At 51.2% G+C, this 18,361-nt stretch overlaps 2 protein-coding genes across 4 annotated transcripts in view; one reads left to right on the forward strand and one right to left on the reverse strand.

Annotated features, from left to right (window-relative positions):
* The window catches only part of Ackr2 (atypical chemokine receptor 2), a 13,170-nt gene extending 653 nt beyond the window's left edge, over nt 1-12,517 (forward strand). The window contains exons 1-4 of one of the 3 annotated variants that reach the window (XM_021172279.2): nt 3,129-3,142; nt 3,410-3,521; nt 7,815-8,043; nt 9,995-12,517. In XM_021172279.2, the coding sequence (XP_021027938.1) occupies nt 10,006-11,151 (1,146 nt within the window). In that variant the 5' untranslated portion in view covers nt 3,129-3,142; nt 3,410-3,521; nt 7,815-8,043; nt 9,995-10,005 and the 3' untranslated portion in view covers nt 11,152-12,517. Of the gene's footprint in view, nt 1-3,128; nt 3,143-3,409; nt 3,522-7,471; nt 7,668-7,814; nt 8,044-9,994 lie in introns of those variants that run through there. The other 2 variants (XM_029481084.1, XM_021172278.2) reach the window with 2 other exon arrangements.
* Nucleotides 12,518-15,796: 3,279 nt separating this feature from the next.
* LOC110302470 (7-alpha-hydroxycholest-4-en-3-one 12-alpha-hydroxylase) lies at nt 15,797-17,773 on the reverse strand. The gene has a single exon (XM_021173261.1). The coding sequence runs from the start codon at nt 17,703-17,705 to the stop codon at nt 16,203-16,205; it is 1,503 nt and encodes a 500-aa protein (XP_021028920.1). The 5' UTR covers nt 17,706-17,773; the 3' UTR covers nt 15,797-16,202.
* Between the last annotated feature and the right edge of the window lie 588 nt (nt 17,774-18,361).

Consider the following 18,361-nt stretch of genomic DNA (forward strand, 5'->3'; position numbering starts at 1 on the left):
ATCCTTGGCAGTTAGAGCTTTAGAGCTTTCTTTTCTTTCTTTTTTTTTTCTTTTTTCTTTTTTGGTTTTTTGAGACAGGGTTTCTCTGAATAACCCTAGCTATTCTGGAACTCACTTTGTAGACCAGGCTGTCCTCAAACTCAGAAATCCGCCTGCCTCTGCCTCTGCCTCCCAAGTGCTGGGATTAAAGGCGTGCACCACCACAGCCCGGCTTACTCTGTCTTCTTGCTGGAATTAGAGGCAGAGCCTGGGTTTTGACAGTCCTACTAAGCCAGGCTCAGACTCCATTTCCCGGTATGGCAGGTAGGAAGGCAGGAGTAAAAAGCAGAGATAGATTTATTCAAATGTGGCTACACTGGAAGGGGCAGAGTAAAGGGGTCCAGTGACTCACTCCCCAGTTCATCTTTGGGGTCCTGACATGAAGCTTAGCTTTGAACAGAAGGTGAGAGGCTTGTATGGCTCAGCAGTCCCAGGCAAGGTCTTTTCCAGGTGAGAAGCCTATGGCTCAGAGGAGTGAATAGGCATCCCTATGGCTCAGAGAAGTGGGGAGCCATTTGGGAAAGTGCTTTAGTCGTTTTCTATCTCTAGGGATGATAAAGGTGATTCGTTTTAAACTCAGGAAAATGGCAATGAGGAGGTTTAAAAAACAAAACAAAACAAACAAAACAAAAAACCAAACCAAACAAACAAAAAACAGGGAAGAGGCTGGGAACCCTGCGAGTGCCTGCTCTCCCTTGCCGAGGGCTGTGCTGGGATCATGGCTGCTCCCTGGGAGGTTATCAGCACCAGACATTTCAATGAAGCCAGGAACCCCTGACAAATTCAGACTCAGGGAGTGTGGGTGGGTAGAGAGGTCCTATCATGCTGAGGACCAACTGTGGCTACAGACAGGGCTCTGTGCAAAAACAGACAGGACATGCTGGATTGTCCTAAGAGCCATATCTGCCAGGTGTGTGTGTGTGTGTGGGGGGGTGTGGATTTAGCATCATCTCCAACTTTTCTTGTGTCTCTATAGTACATTCTACACTGGACATTTTACTTTTATTTATTTGTGTATGCGTGTGCTTGTGGAGGTCAGAGGTCAACCTCAGTGTCATTTTTTAGGTTTTTTTTTTTTTTTTCTTTGAGACAGGGTCTTTCAGTGGTCTAGAACCCACTTAACATTTTGAGGCTGGAGAGGTAGATGGCTTAGTGGTTAAAGGCACTTCCGGACGTCCCAGGTTCAGTTCCTGGAACCCAAGTGGTAGCTCACCACTGTCTGTAACTATAGTTCCAGAGGATCTGACACCCTCTTATGGCCTCTGTGGCCATCAGGCACACATATGGTACACATCCTTCAAACCAGGCAAAATATTTAGATACATAAAATAAAAAAGAAGAAGAACATGTTGAAAGAGGGGAGCTTGGCATTGTGCACACCTGTAATGCCAGTGCTGGGATACAGAAATGGGAGGACAGCAAGTCTGTGGCCAGCTCGCACTGTGAGTGAGGGAAACTTTGCTTCAACTAACAAAGTTAAGAGGATAGCCCGTGATCCAGGCATGGAGACCAGAGCCCCAAGTGGCTCTGTCTGAGATGCACCATGGTCCTTGCATGCCCTGTGAAACTGGAACACCACCTCTTGCCTCACTGCCTTGGGGAGTACCTAGCCCCATGGAGACTTACCAAGCAGGGTTACTGTTCTCAGATAGACTTCCTCTAAATCTGTATGAGTAGACCTTGCACATCCAGGCTTACTGTGAAGCTCTTCTTAAGGGGACATTGAGGGTGTGGTGGTGGTGGTGGTGGTGGGGGGGTAAGGAGGTTATTGGAAGAGTCATTAACTCAGTGGACAGACAGATAGACAACAGCATGGCTGTGAAGAAAACAGAACCCCTGTTGCAGAGGTGGAGTCTCTTCCTGTCTGGTTCTGAGGATGGGGTTGGTTTGACAACACACACCTGCAGCCAGGCCTCTCAGACATGTGGCCACCAGTGCCCCCCTGGTGTCGTCTCGCCTCCCTAGGTGAGAGATCCTGGCACCTGTGAGTCCTTTATCTAGGGGCTGAAAGGCAGCCTCTCAGTAGGACCCTGTACTATCTGTGGGGGGAAGGAAGGGCTGTGGCCTGGTAGTAGCTGGGTTCTGACATCGTGTCTTACAAAGCCCTTGCTGTGTGTCTTTGGGAATGTCACTTTCCATCTCTGTTCAGCCCTTCCCCAGGAGGCTCCTTGATTGTTTTGGGGCATCCCTAAGCCCACAGAGGGCAGTCCCATCAGGTCTTAGTGCCTCAGGTTTGAGTCAGAGGTCTTGACAGAGGCCTCTGGAAGCCACACAAAGAGACAATGACTAAGGATTTTAATGCATTAAAATCCCTTTCTGGGACACACTTGTTAGGACCCAGGATTGACTGCAAGGATTATGGCAAGCTGAACCGGTAAGCCAACTATGCCGGACAGTGAAGCTGACTAGTGGGGTCCTGGTTTCCTCTGCAGGCTGGCTGGGCCTGGAGTTTCCAAAGCATCCCCAACACCCCCCAAACCCTGTCCCTGCATGGGTCATTCTATGTCTCCTTCCTAACTCCTCAGGTCAGAGGCAGTGAGTGGTTGTCTTTGCTGTGCCCCATGGGTGTTGGGCTTGTTTTCCCATCCGGGAACCATCAGCCCTTGAAGCATGTCCCAGTGAGGCAGCTTAAGCAGGCGCAGTTTAATATATCCACTCAGTTCCACCCAACTCCCCACACTGTTTTTCCTTGGACTCCCAGCTCAGCTTGGTTTGGCTGAGTGACTTTGGCAACTCCCTTGGCCTCTCGGTGTCTGGTCCCCTCATAGAAATAAAACTGTACTTATCCTAGTGAATGATGGCAGGAGAGACGTTGTGAGAACAGACCCTGGTCTGTAGTAAGCCTGTGTAATTGTTGGGTGATGTTACAAGTGCTGGTAGAATTTAGTAACTGATGGTTGCCCACACCCTTGATGGATGGAGGAAGGAGAGAGCCCAATACTGCCCCCAGAACCCTAGAAACAGGCTTCTGGGGCCTGGCACAGCCTGCCTGTGTGCAGCTGTTTTGAGGTCAAAGGATGCTCTGCAGATAGCTAGTTTCTGGGGCTGTCCCAATGTCTCCAGCTACCGCTGAGCCCAGAATGATGTCAAGAATGCAAGAGCAGTAGGCTGAGAGCTAGAGGGGCTGTCTGAAGCTGAGCAAGAGTGGCCTTTGGGTTTAGGGAGCCTCCTGGGGGAGGGCGGAGTGGGTGGAGGTCCTGGGATGGTCATGCTCTGGGTCACAGGCTCCTGAGGCTGCTGGGGGCAGAGGTGGCCCAGCTGTGCCTGGGAGGAAATAAGATCAGAAAGGAAAAGATGATTGGAGAGGGAGGAGAGGAGGTGGTCACACCATTTAAAACCTGTCATTTTGCTGATGTCATTCTCTCTCCAGTCCTGTTCTGAGGAGTCCTGGAGACACAGCTGTCACATTTGCAGCCCCCAGACTTAGGAGGAGCCAGCTCTGTGTCCAGAGGGTGACGGAAAGCTGTCCAGGAGTACCTTGTGTGAGTGCTGGGGACCCGGTGGGGTGTGCAGGGAGGGGTGGCTTTGTGGGGTCCTTAAATCATAGCTTGGTTTCCTGGTCCTGGGCAGGCCAGCAGAGGTACTGTCCACTAGAATTGATCAGATAAGCTACTTTTACATTCCAGAAGCTCATCTTGTTTGTTTGAACAGTTTGTACATGTCATGGGTTGCGTAACCCAGAGCACTTTCTACTGGGATGGATTGAGATCAGCCCTTTGGGGGACCCACCTACTTGGCTCTTTTTTTTTTTTTTTTGGTTTTTTGAGACAGGGTTTCTCTGTGTAGCCCTGGCTGTCCTGGCACTCACTTTGTAGACCATGCTGGCCTCGAACTCAGAAATCCGCCTGCCTCTGCCTCCCGAGTGCTGGGATTAAAGGTGTGCGCCACCACGCCCGGCTCCCTACTTGGCTCTTAGCTGGTGTCTGGTGGTAGTGGGAGGAGGAGGTCTGCCCAGCATTAACTCTGGGGCTTGAATCTGTGACTCTGTAAAGGTTCAACAGGCAACTTGCGTTGAGTGTGGGGGTATGCAAGCATAGGGAAACCTCCATTGTGGCATCTGCCGCCACACTTCTGGTGTCTCCTGTCCCTGACTGCAGTGCTGGTTACTGTGTGAGAGCCTGCCAACTCCATATGCCAGTTGCACACCTGCAGGGGCTGCCTCAGCCTCCTGAGTTGTCTCTGGCCTAAGTTGTTCAGGGTAGAACTCCACTGTGGGAGCCATGTCCCTCAAATTTAAGCTTAATCTGTTGGAAGGGAACCTCAGGCTAAGCGATGGCATTTCCCCCTTGGGTTTTCTAGTCCACCCAGCTCATTGGGAGCTTCGGGAATTGGGTGTTACCTCACCATGCCTGTTTCACCCTCTGGAACATGGAAGTCATTGTGATAGCCTTTGAGCATCCTGTGACAAAGTTCCAGCATTCTCAGGTCGTGTGGCATGGCCCACGAGGCCACGTGCTTCAAGGATGGAACTATTGTTTGTTGGTTTGATTTTGTTTCTGGAGGTTTTATTTTATTTTGTTATTTTATTTGAGATAGGGGTTAATGCATCATAGTCTAGCCTTACACTGGCTGTATGGCTGAACTTCAGATGCTCCTGTCAAACCTGAGTGGTTGAAGATATATGCCGCCACACCCATACAGTGCGGAGGGTCAAACCCTCATGCAGGTGAGCACTACCAGCTCTGCTACATCCCCAGCGTAAAAGTAGCACCATGATTGTCCTACAGAGATGGCATCTGCCTCTGTGCCCCTAGCTTTTTATTTTCTATTTTTTTACTTTCTTGGGTGCAGCAAATTTTATTGATGATACTCAAGAGAGTAAGGAGGGCTCCCTAGGCCCCCATTGCTCTTAATGCCCCTAGCTTTATGACAGGAAAGCTTAGTTGGAGTTGATCTTGACAGCTGGTGTTGGATCTTGACCAACTCAAGTTAACCTCTCACTGGAAGCCCCTGAGTGATTCTCTGGCTCCTCTGAAACTTTCCCTGCAGGGTCGAAGTCACCACCTGCAGACTTACATTGAGGTGTAAACAACTCATTCTTAAGGTCTAAATGGAGAAGCCAGATGAGTGTAGGGGAAGTGAGAATGGCCAACACAGGGCCCTTCTTTCGAGGACTTTCAGGACTGCACAGGGGCCAGGAAGGCACGTGCCAGCCAGCCACAGTGTGCACAGGTACACGGGTGCTGACTCACCTGGTAGGTGTTGATGGAAGTGTTGGTAGAGGCCTGTTGCTTCAGAGGACCTGGAGAGTTTCCCAGAGTGCCCTAAGGGGAGAGAGACCTTCAGAAGTGGCCTGGACCAGACTAAAGTTGCTGACTCTAATTTTGATCTAAAAACATCTGTTAGGTTGTGTATTTGCTAAAGCAAAAGTCAGGGACGTTAGTTAAGAAATTAGGTCAAAATCAAGGCCAGGGCTGGAGGTGCAGAGAGCAGCAGTGTGCAGTTGTTATTGGCATCCTGATTGACAAGCCCTGAGCCTCAGAAGAGTTCTCTTCATCGGTACTTCTCCTCAGCTCAACTCCTGACAACAGCCCAGGGATGGGAGATGCTCAGGGCCAGGAGAGGCCATTTGCACAGAAGAGGAACAGGCACTACCCCCCACTGCAAGGCTGGCACAAAGCCACCTTTGAGACTGGCCAGGAGATAGTTGGGTCCTAGAGAAAACTTCCTGAGCATGCATGCGACTTCCCCAACATCTGGTCCCCATGCTATTAGATTGGAGCCCAAGGGTGGGGCAGAGGCTGACTGGAGGGAGTTCCCCAGCGTTCCATGGGAGGAGGAACGCTCCCAGACAAGTTTATTTTACCCAGCCTCATAATGCTCAAAATGTCCCATGTGGGCCTCCTGAGCCAACAGCTCTTTCAAAAGTCTTCTTACAAAGTAAAAACAATCCTTGTACCAGAAAGAACCAGGGAGGACATTGCAACATTTGTGAGAAAGGTAAAAGGCACATAAGCCCTCACAGACCTGGAGTTATGCCAGGCCTAAGAGCTGAGGCAGGAGAATTGATGCAACAGTCAACCTCTTATGAAAGGAGATTCCCATCCATTAAAAGCATAAATAAATATGCAAACTGGCACTGGCTGAACTGGAGAACAGGAAACAGAATACAGAAGTTCAGGAGGAACTGGTGTGGATTTTGAACCTTATGATGCATTTACCGGCACTAGCCCACAGGCCTTGGTAGTGGCTCAACATAACTCTTGTTGTTGTTGTTGTTGTTTTGTTTTGTTTTCGAGACAGGGTTTCTCTGTATAGCCCTGGCTGTCCTAGAACTCACTTTGTAGACCAGGCTGGCCTCGAACTCAGAACTCCCAAGTGCTGGGATTAAAGGCATGCGCCGCTACTGTCTGGCTCAATGTAACTCTTGTTGGACCACATTTTTGTCTCTTTTCCTCTCTCTTCCCCCAAACTCACTGGCGAACAATGCAATGTGTTGAACATAAAGGTCCCCCTACCCTCGGGTTCTAACAGGGAGTGAAGTTAGTGCTATATCCTTGATCGAAGAGCAATCCTCCTCTATGAAGGAGGGCTACCCTCTTGACTAAGCTGCTTTGTGAGAGACAACACTGGGCAGGGAGTAAGGAAGCAACTCTCTCTCTCTCTCTCTCTCTCTCTCTCTCTCTCTCTCTCTGTGTGTGTGTATGTGTGTGTGCATAACAGTACAGAACTGAGCATAACCTTTTTGCTTGATTTATGCTATAGCTGATGCTGCTTTCATGTTTTAGTATATAGCAGTACATAAGATTCAGAGATGGAGTGTGAGGAGGCTTTCAAGATAAAACATCAAAAGCACAGGCCAAAAATAGCGAGGGGGCAGGGATGGGATTATATCACGCATTGCAGAGGAGAGGCTCATCAGAATCCCGCAGGGATCCTACAGGGTATTAGAAATTACTTACAAACTATTGATCTGATGAGGGGTTAATACAGGAGTGTATATAAAGGCCTTAAACCATTACCTGTCCCCTGCCAACCCGTCTTGTTTTAAAATGAGCAAATGATTAGCTGGGCACAGTAGCACATGCCTGCAATCTCAGTGCTTGGGGGATGCAGGAGGAGATCAGGTCACCCTCTGCTATGTAGCAAGCTCAAAGTCAAAACAAATTAAAGCAAACAGAGCAAAGCAAGCAAAAGGCAAGAGAGGGTGAAGACACGTCTCAAAAGAAGACACTGTGGTCAATAGTACACCCAGCTGTATCCCCCAAAAGTCAACATTGGTAAACATCAGCGAAATGCAAATAGAAACCACTATGTGGCATCACTCCACTCTGGTAAGAATGACTAATATCAAAAAGATAGAAGGCAGGGAGCCAGAGCCAATTCAAAGCAAGCCTGGTCTACACAGCTAGTTCCAAGCCATCCAAACAAAACCAAAACAACAACAGCAGAAAACCCTTTTGGCCGTGAGCCAAAGGAAAGGCTTGTGTGCTGCCAGAGGCAAACGAACATAGCCACCTCATGCTTTGAGTTTGGCCAAAAGGCCCAGGGAAAATGCCCCACTACCAAGGCAAGCAACATGCAGATTCTCAAAATAACTTCAGAATAGAACCACCCACAAGAGATATGCATACGCACGCTCTAAAAGGCAGGCCTCATAGGAGTTGTGAGATGAGCAACTGCGGAAGGTGTGAGAGAGGCTGGTGGACAGGGGTCAGGGGGGTGGGGTGGACGGTAGGGGGTAGGGGGGTGAGGACAGAGTCAGCAGAGGAGGGGGTGCTGCTTGGTGCAGTGACTGCTCATAATCATGCATCCGTGTATTATATTTTTAAAAGCTTGAAGACAGATTCTCATTAGAGTTGGGGAGAAACACTCGTCCCACAACTCTGCAAGTGAGGAGTCAGGGCAACAAGGAGAGAGAATTCTGAGAAGAGAGGAAAAAGCAAAGCAGCAGGAGAGCTGGAGGAATGGAGAGCAGAGGAACCAACAAACCAGCAATCCGCAGCTAACCAGCTAAGCCCAGCGCTCTAGCTGGGGGCAGAGACCAGATACTGCAAGCATCAGGTAAGCCCAGATGGGACCAAGCCCAAGTGCTGACAGCTACCCTACAGACATCAAGGGTGAGACGTCCACACTCCTTCCTAGCTTTAAATACGGTTCAGGGGATCTGCTCAAAAGATGACACCCGCTTTGCAAAGCATGCAAAGAAGGAATCCAGGCTGCAGCTTTGAAGGCTCCAGGGCTGTAACGAGGAGCCCTGGAAACCAACGGACCCGGGGCAGCCACAAGTCAGGTGCCTATGGACATCCAGTTGCATTGATTGGTTGGAAGATGGCTTGCCAGATGCCATAGTGTTGGGGAGAATGGCACAAAGGAGTTACGCGGTTAGGGGCTTGGTCTATGACGGGGTTACGGGGAGCCCTCCATAGGTGATCACTCAGACTGTTCATAGCCAATTGAAAATCTTTATTCCAGCTGGCTGGGACTAGGCTCAGGAAAATGGGACCCAAGTGTAGCAATGAATGTCCAAGGCAAGAGGTATTTGAAGGCAAAAACCCACATCCTGACATCTTACTTTGTAGTAAAAAATATCTATTATCCTGACCCAGGGCTTCTTCCCCACCTTAGACCATTACTGTTCCTGGATGAAAAACACACACAGCCTTTATATTTTTAATATGCCTTAGGCAGCACCATAGCTAGGCAGCTGTCTATCCTCCATGCTGTTAGAATCTATTTTCGATAACCCCAAGTTGTCTCTTACTATTTATTGTGTTCCATCTGGGCTGCACTTCACCCAACTGGGCAGCCCTCTGGGCTGTTCTCTTGGCCCTCAGCCCATGGCGGCCATCGTTCTCCCTTCTTTTTTTTTTTTCCATGGCAGCTCTCCTTCTCCCTCTTCCTGGTTCTTTCTCTCCAAGCCCATGAAACCTCAACCCCACCTATGTCTCTTCTGGCCAGCGAATTGGCTATTGACATCTTTATTCACCAATCAGAATTAACTTATGGGCAGGGTCCCAGGGGCTATGTGTCTTGGGGGGGAGGGGAGGGGGCGAACTTAGCATTACAATAGACAGTAAAAGACAAAACCTCAACCCACTTGGCAGGTGCAGGAGTGGGGTCAGGGAGGAGCGTTTAGTAAGTGAGCAGTTTAGCAGAAGGTAAGATCAACTATCTGGAGTGAGGGGCGGCCAGGCCTGTCATAAACTCGCTGTTTCTGCCTGCCTCTGACCCAGAGGAGACTGGTGGTCTCTTGGGGCCAAGCTTGAAGGCACTGGGCTGATGGTCCTACTCTAACTCTGAACCCAGTGGTGCCTGCCCTGCTCTGGTAGCAGAGACATTCTGGAGCTAGCTTCGGCTTGGTCATTAGCTACACCCCTGGACACATGTACTGGAAACTCCCGTGCCAACCATGCCACCCCACAGGCCATTATGGAAACACAGTAGGTGACAATGGCCAGATCCTGGCCACCCCATGTCTATATGCTGGCAATCCCGAGCCCACATGTTAACAATCTCTGGAGAGGTGACAGCCCTGGTCAGACAATGCTCCCCTTAATCTGCCCAGTGACAGTGTGGAGTCCACCTGCATTACACCTCAACTTGCAGTGTGTGTGCTTGAGGGGGCCTCTCACCTCAGGCATTTAGCCACAGCGTCAAAGAAAGGTATCAGCTTAAGGAAGGATGGCTTATTTTGGCTCAGGTGTTTGTGGGGATACAGTCTTCATGGTTCAGGTTCCTTTCTCTATTCTCTGTGTATGTGAGCATGGGAACATGCGTGTGGACATCAGAGGACAGGCTCCTGTCTCAGTTTCTTCTTCGCTAGCACAGGCCAACTGGCCTGCGAGCCACTGATGCTTCTGCCTCTGCCTCCGCCTTGTAGGAGTTCCGGGATTCCAGATGTGCCATCTGCCTTTGGCTTTGTGTGGCTCTGAGGATGCTCATACAGCTGACATCCTCTGCCCATTGAGCCATCTCCTCAGGCCCTCACTGCAGTGGCTTTTGTTTTCTGCAGAGCTCGAGGACATGCCCACCGTTGCTTCCCCGCTGCCTCTCACCACCGTCGGTTCCGAGAACAGCAGCTCCATCTACGACTACGACTACTTAGATGATGTGACCATCTTGGTTTGCAGGAAGGACGAGGTCCTGTCCTTTGGAAGAGTCTTTCTGCCGGTCGTCTACAGCCTGATCTTCGTGCTGGGCTTGGCCGGGAACCTCCTCCTCCTGGTGGTGTTGCTCCACTCTGCACCTCGAAGACGGACGATGGAGCTTTACCTGCTGAACCTGGCCGTCTCCAACCTCTTGTTTGTAGTGACTATGCCCTTCTGGGCCATCTCTGTGGCCTGGCATTGGGTTTTTGGTAGTTTCTTGTGCAAGGTGATAAGCACTCTCTACTCTATTAACTTTTACTGTGGTATCTTCTTCATCACCTGCATGAGCCTGGACAAATACCTGGAGATTGTCCACGCTCAGCCTCTCCACAGCCCGAAGGCCCGGTTCAGGAACCTGCTTCTCATTGTCATGGTGTGGATCACGGCCCTGGCCATCTCTGTCCCAGAAATGGTCTTTGTGCAGATCCACCAGACCTTAGATGGTGTGTGGCACTGCTATGCGGATTTTGGCGGACATGCGACCATTTGGAAGCTGTACCTGCGCTTCCAGCTGAACCTTCTGGGGTTTCTCCTCCCACTCTTGGCCATGATCTTCTTTTACTCCCGCATCGGTTGCGTTCTGGTCAGGCTGAGGCCGCCGGGCCAGGGCCGGGCTCTGAGGATGGCCGCGGTCCTGGTGATAGTTTTCTTCATGCTGTGGTTCCCATATAACCTCACCTTGTTTCTGCACTCGTTGCTGGACCTGCATGTCTTTGGGAACTGTGAGGTCAGCCACCGTCTGGACTATACGTTGCAGGTGACAGAGAGCCTGGCCTTCTCCTACTGCTGCTTCACCCCGGTCCTCTACACCTTCTTCAGTCACCGCTTCCGCCAGAACCTGAAGGCGTTTCTGTCTGTGGTGTTGAGATGGCACCAGGCACCTGGCACCACCCATGCCCCTCCCTCTAACCATTCTGAGAGCAGCAGGGTTACTGCCCAGGAAGATGTGGTCAGCATGAATGACCTTGGGGAGAGGCAGTCTGAGGACTCCCTTAACAAGGGGGAGATGGGGAATACTTAGGCCCGAGTGATCAGCCACGGTCTGGGAACAGCACTGCTCTCAGAGAGGGACAGCGTGACTGTGCTGCTCGCCCCAGTGGTTCCCAACCACCAGCAGACCTTACTCATTACTGTCTCTTCCTCCTTCTGCTTCCTGGACCCCATCCTCTCTGCTGAACCACTTCAGCTCTTCACTGATCTCCCTCCGCTTCCACCCCAGTGCTTCTGTGGCTTCCTGGCCCCCAGCAGCCAATGAGGTCACTCCACTCTTAGCCTTCAGACCTTCAAGGGCCATGTGATCATTCTGTGACTACATCTCCATCGTACTCTCTCCTGGCCTCTGGGTTCAGGGCACACTGGCTTCCGTTCATTTCTGAAGCATTCCAGGTTCATTCCAGTAGGGAGAGTTCAGCTATGCCATCTCTCTGGACATCTTCCCTGGCCTTTCTCCTTGGGAAGAGTTTGACTCATTCCTTTACTTCCTGGAGTCATAGCTCAGATCTCACCTTGTTGGTGAGGAAGGAGGCACTGTGCCCACCCTGCTCAATGCCCTGTCTACACACTGATGCTCATGCGCTTCTTCATACACAATATTTTCACTCTGTACAGGGATTTCTCCTGTCATGCTCCCTGCAGACTGCCTTGAGCCCACCCACGCAGGTGAGCTGCAGAGTAAGGCTCTCGGTGAACGGCTCCCTGCTCTCCTCAGACTCCTACCACAGAAGCTTGTGTGTGGAAGGCCTTTGGAAAGCTGCTGTGGAATGTGAATTAGCACTGTGCATTTCTTGGGACAGTCACAGGTTCTCCATCCTCCGGGGCCCCTTTCTCTGTAGCTCAGACAGGAGGATACTTCCTGCCCTTGTGTGAGGTCTAGCCAGTGAATGACCCAGAAGTGCGCATCCCGCAGGAGGAAGGTGGGAACCATCTCAGCTCTGGTCTTGGGGACTGTCAGTCAAGTTCAAAGTTTAAGACTTTACAAAACACATGCCAGTGAGCAGGCATCCCCTTAAAACATCCTGCTGAGAACACTGGGTATCCACATGTAGAAGATTAAAACTAGATTCCTGTCTCTCATCTGATACAAAGATCAGCTAAAATTGGATCAAGGACTCTAACATATGACCTGAAGCCTCGAAACCATCAGAGAAAAACACAGGGGAAACGACTAAAGACATCATCAGAAGCAAGGTCTTTCTGAGCAGAGACCCCCATAGCCAGGGAGTACTCAGATCACATGAAATTAGCGTCTCCATGGTACAGAGGCAGGGTCAGAATGAAGAGACTATTTACAGACAACTTGGCCAGCTTTCACCTCACGGGGCCCAATATTCAAATTGTACAGGGAACAAAAAATGTTGAATAATCCAATAAAAAAAATGGGTAAGTGATTTGAACAGATGTCTCTCAAAAGAAGAGCTGATAATACATGGAAAACATTTTGCATTCTTGCCCTTCACAGTAATGTAATCAAAATGCTGTGCATGTGTGTGCACATGCAAGTGCATGTGCGTGTGAGTGCAGGTGCACATGAGTATGTATGTGCTAGTGTGGAAATCGGAGGACAACCTCATCTGTCATTTCCCAGGTGTCATCCACCTTTGTTTTTTGAGTCAGGTTTTTCTGGCTTTGAACTCACGAAGCAGGCAAGGCTGACCACCCTGTCTCCCTGTTCAACGAAGAGGTTATACCTGTATGCACCTTGCCTGGCTTTTCTGTGCAGGTCCTGGGCTCAGACTCAGGTCCTGGCTTTTGTCCAGGTGCTTTCCTAACTCCTCTTCAGCCCATGGCACGTTCTCAGCAGCTTCCAGACTTCTTGCACCCTGTCCCTCCCACCCACCCCCAACCCCCGGCCTCCTCAGCACTCACCATTCCCTGCTGCTCTCTGCACATCCTGACATCTCTCTTCTTCTCCGTTCGTTCCTTTAACACAGCTTACTTCTAGCCATGTGAGCCCTCTCTCATCCCACGGGCTGTGGGGAAGGTCACCCTGCCCCATGCTCTGAGCGGAGGTTGAGTAGAGCACAGTCTTAAACTGGTTTGGATCTGAGTTCCACGTGTGAAATGCTTGCTTCCAGCTCTAGTGCCTTCAGGTTTCTCTGTCCAAGGCCCCAGGTCCTCCATGTCAGGAGGGACCCCAGCCTCCCTCAGCTCGTTATCTGCAGTTGGTGATTTGTCTCAGGATGTGGGGGAAGGGTATTAGAACTCTGGAAACTATACGCACCGGTCAGACGGACGAGATACAGCCCAAGCTATGGCGACAGGACCAGTGTCTCCTGAGTCCCTCGCTTTGTGCCCATGGTGCGCAGATGGGATGAGACGTGGTACGTCAGGCACGTGCATCCAGGGGCCCTTGTCACCAGCCTTGGTGATGTATGTGCATCTGTATGGGACACGCATGCACATGTGTCTGTCCCTCACAGTATGTTGTGTGGGTTGGGTAAATACTTATCGCTGTGGGTGTGGATTGGCTTAGAATGTGCATCTGGTATGTGCGGGCTTTCTAACTGTTCCTACATGTCTATGTACACGCGGGTATGCACCGCCCGGGAGAGACAGACTCATAGTCGGCAGCTCTCTGGGGGAGAACAGGCAGTAGACACACACTACTGCTTATCGTTGCAGGGACCCTGTGCAGCAGCTCACCAGTCCTCACAGGCTAGGCTGAGACGGAGCCCCTTCCCCCCCACACCTACTTCCAGGCCTGTGCATTGCTCTGCTCCATGCTCTGTCTTTACAAGGCCTACCAAGTCTGGCTCCCTGATGATACCACCCAGCCTTAGTTAGCAGGCTCCAGGCTCTGTGGGGCTGCTGTTCTGTTCTCTATGGTGGCTGAAAGAGAGGGCAGAAGTGACTGCCTGCAGCTAAGCTGCGGGTCCCTCAGCTCTGTGCTTTGAGACTGGAGTATCCAAAGCGGGGATGTGGATTATCTTTTCCTTTCCAGGGACCCAAAAGCCATTGTGGAGAGTTGTTCCGCTTTATTTTGTTTTGTCATTATCTATTTTGGAGGTGACAAGCTCTTACTGTGAAGCCTAGGCTGCTTTTGATCACGAATCCTCCTGCCTCGGACTCCTGAGTGCTGAGTCCCTGGTGTGTGCCATCAGCCCCAGCTGAAAAGATGCCTCTGGTCTGGCTTTCTTGTGAGCTGTCTCTAGGGAGAGGACCTCTGTGCTGCTCTCTCCTTGGAGATTCTGAGAAGGAAGGAGCTGAGAGACGCAGATGTGACACAAGGGACCCAGGACTGCTGGGCTGGGCCAGTGTGAACAGCCGTACCCTCTGCCAGGGCTGTCTCCATCTGTCCTCATGGACGGGTTACAGCACCACCAGAGCCAAGGAGTGAGCCCGCCAGGGTATGCTAACCTGTCCGATTTCTCCTGCTCACCAATCCTCTGAGTATGTGTGACCTGATAGAAACTTGCTTTCCAGCCTTGACAAATTTACTTTGTACTCAAATAATTTCCTGCCCTCCCATGACCTCAGCATCCTGGTACATGAAACAGGTGACCTCACAGCTAGACATGGTTCCCAGGTTGGGAGGATGAGCAAGGGATGGCTCGTGAGCTGTGGCTGGCTGGTAGCAGGGCTTGGCTGGGTGAAGACAGGCTGCGGAGAAGATCCTGGAGAAGGGGGTTCAGGCAGCACAGATGACCTCACCACCTCCAGGGCCAAGGGCCTCCCCTGACCTTGCTCTGTGTCCTCTCAGCCTGCCTGTTCTGTCCTGAGCACTGCTCTGATACTAGGCAGAAGTCCAAACTGGGGGCGACTAGCTGTGTGACCCTTCTTGTGACCAAGAACCACCTCTCTCCAATGAGGTCAATCTGAGGTCTGATAGAGCCCCTAGCTGGCCAGGAGCACTGAGAGAGCCTGTCCACTTCTACAAGGCTAGGAACCCAAGGGGAGGAGATGCGCATGGACCAACTCAGTGGGCAGGAAGGGGGCAATCTCTGTGGCCTTGCCAGGCCTACATTGTTGTGTCCCCCATTTCCACATATGCAGGGGGGCATGGAACAGGAGCCTGGCCTGTGAACGGACTACTCATACCCAGGGTCCGAGTCTCCTGCGTCAGAACCAGAAGCTCTCAACTGTGGGGCGGCTTTCCAGAAAGATCACCTTTATGAAAAAGACCTTGGACACTGTGTGAACAAAGGGTGAGGGTGGGTGTCGGGTCTGGTGTGCGAGACAGCAGTAGAGGTGACAGAAAGTGACATCTCAGAGGCGTTACTGGGTTTGAACGGACGGAACTGGGTCGGTTGTCTGTGAGGGAGGAAGTGAGGTGCTTGGAGTATGCTCAGGGTCATGGGTGAAGAGCAGTACGGAGCAGAGAGGCAGGAGAGTAGGAAAGTGAGCCATTTGACAGAGCATGGGACAGATGCTGAGTTTTGCATGGACCAAGCATATCTGAGGAGCTTCGAGATCCCACAGGGAGATGGAAGGCATGCGGGCAGAGAGAACCAATACAGTGGTGCCCTTGCAAACCACGGGGAAAAGATGCAGAGCAGACACAGACATAGAGGGAGCACCTCTGAGTGGTTCCTGTATCAAATGTGGCCATTCTCCAGGCTTGGCTCCCAAGCCCATAGCCTGTGGCTAGACCGCTTTCAAAAGCGCCAAAGAGTTCAGGAAGTTCTCTGGAAGTTCTGGGCTAAGGGTAACACACCACAAAACAAGCCTCAATGTAATCCTTTGCTTTTATATCTATTAGGAAATTAACAGTTGCACACATGGCTCGATTCCATTGAGCAACGTCCCCGGAGTCTGAGCTGGTAGGATTTGGAGTAAGGGCATCGAGTAAGGCAGGTTGGATGGGTTGAGGCAGCATTTGCAAGATGCTATCTGACTCACGGGAGCCGGTCTGTTCTCCAGGATGAGTCGAGTGTGGGTGAGCCATCAGTTGTAAACTGAGCTGACCACATGTGTTCCTCCTGAGAGGAGGGTCAGGCAGAGACCTCTGGAGGGATGGCGTCTTATGGGGAGCATGACAGATCTCTGAGAGCTGGGGAGAGGAAGGGGTGCCTCAGAGCCAGAGGATGGGTATTCAGTGCTGCTCTGGGCTGCAGGGTATGCTCAGACCTGAGCTCACTGCACGGGCTTCAGGCGATAGAGGAAGCGTACCTCATGGCTAGGCTGTGAGGTGCCAAAGCCCCAGCGCCTTGGGTCAATGGGGGGCACAGGTATGTCGGGGTCGACCAGCTCGAAGTCGAAGTACATAACCATAAGAAGGACAAAGGTCTTCATCTCGCTGAGGGCAAAGAACCTGCCGGGGCACTTGGAGACACCCGAGCCCCAAGGCATGCTATAGTGGTGGATCTTCTTGCCCGACTTGTAGAAGTTCACTTTCCGGGTGCCATCCAGGTTGAGGAACCGATCATACTTGAAGGCTGTGGGCTCAGGGTGAATGTCAGGGTCCATGTGTACTGAGAGATAGGGGAAGAGAGCCACCTTATCTCCGCGACGGATCTGGTACTCTTGCCCGCTGGCCATCTTCAGGACATAATCCTCCTGTACCACCCTGAGGAGGGTGGGGGTGGCACAGAGACGCAGGCTCTCCTCCATCACGCTGTCCAACACGGGAGTGTGTTTCAGGGCACTGGGAGTGAAAGTGAACGACTTCTTGGCTTCCAGTCTGGCCTTACCCATGACCCGGGTGGCTTCCTCACGCACAGCCTTCATGGCATCCTCGTGCTTCAGCAGGAATAAGAGGACCCAGAAACAGGTGGGTCCCGTGTTCCCCTGGGAGGCCCAGAGCATCATAAAGTTAAATTTGTCCTGCATGGATGAAGCTATTCCTTGCTCCCTCAGAAACTGAAGCATGTAGCCTAACCAACAGCTTATGCCGTCTTTCTCCAGGTTTTGCTCCACAGAGAGTCTCTGGTGGAAGAGACGCTGCAGCTGGCTCACTTCCACCCACTCCCGGGGCCCCAGTAGAGAGTAGACAAACCTGGGGAAGAGAAAGTCAAATCGGCGGAACTTCCTGAACAGCTCATCGGCCTCATCCAGGTCTTGCTGCTTGTCCTTGGTGTAACCGAATAAGCTCAGGAAGCCAGCCTTAAACAGGATTCTGTAGCAGAAGTGAAAGAGGCCGTCTTCTTGCCAGGAGCTGGCACCCAGACTCGAGCCTTTAGGCCCTAGCATCACCAAGGATAGGCTGTCCAGCATGACCTGGTTGAGGTCCTCCAAGCCTTGCCCCATCAGATGCTTGGTACTAGCTAAGTGGATCATCCTGTGGTCCCCATCTACAGACTGGTACCCAAACACCTTGAGCACCAGTTCTTTTGCATAGGACTGGAAGTCCAGCGCTTTCTCTGTGTTCTTAATGATGGGGCCAAAGGACAGGGGGTCCATGACAAAGGTGAAGTACTGGCCTCCCAGCTGCACCGTGAAGACATCCCCATGCTTGGCCCGCATCCCCTTCAAGAATTCAAACATATTCTTCCGGAAAGCCATGGAGTGACCCAGCCAGGGCACAAAACCCTTGTCCAGAGGTGGCTCCCAGGGCCTGCGGCGCCTGAGCAGCAAGGACAGGCACAGGCATCCCACAACCGTGAGCAGGGCTACTAGCACTGTACACCACAGCATCATGGCTAGGCTCCAGCAGGCTGAGTTCTACTTGTCAGCTCTACAGCGCTGGAATTGCTTTATGTGGCCTTTACAAGTTGGCAATGCAAAGGTTGCTGCCCTTGGACTTTGCTCAGAGGTTCGGATGTGGTAAATAACTCTAGTTAGCTGGCACAGGGAGGAAAAATGTTATTCTAATTTAATACATGACACAGCAGAGTTTGGCCAGGTAAGAGGAGGAAAGGCTGACTAGAGAGACGATGAAAGAAAAGAAAAGCCACAGGTTGTATGCTGGTTGTGCACTTTGCTCTGACTGTTCAGGTTCAGCTCTGGTGTGTTATCTCCATGTTTGCCTGCCTTGAGCCCACCCCCACCGACTGCTCACACTCCTGTTCATTCACACCTCAGCTCATTGGCTAGCTCATTCACTAAATGTACACATTGCTTTCCTCGTCTCTAAACTATTGTTTTTAAAGTGCGTGTCTGTGTGTATGTGAGATGTGTGTGTGTGTGTTGGGAGAGGTACATGTTTGACTTTGGTATCGTCCTCTGCAAAATCTTCACCTTATTTTGTTTAAGATTTTAGAATTTTACTCCTTCCTTCCTTCCTTCCTTTCTTTCTTTCTTTCTTTCTTTCTTTCTTTCTTTCTTTCTTTCTTTCTCTCTCTCTCTTTCTCTCT

Source organism: Mus caroli, chromosome 9 (assembly GCF_900094665.2).
Source record: "Mus caroli chromosome 9, CAROLI_EIJ_v1.1, whole genome shotgun sequence".
NCBI lineage: Eukaryota > Metazoa > Chordata > Mammalia > Rodentia > Muridae > Mus > Mus caroli.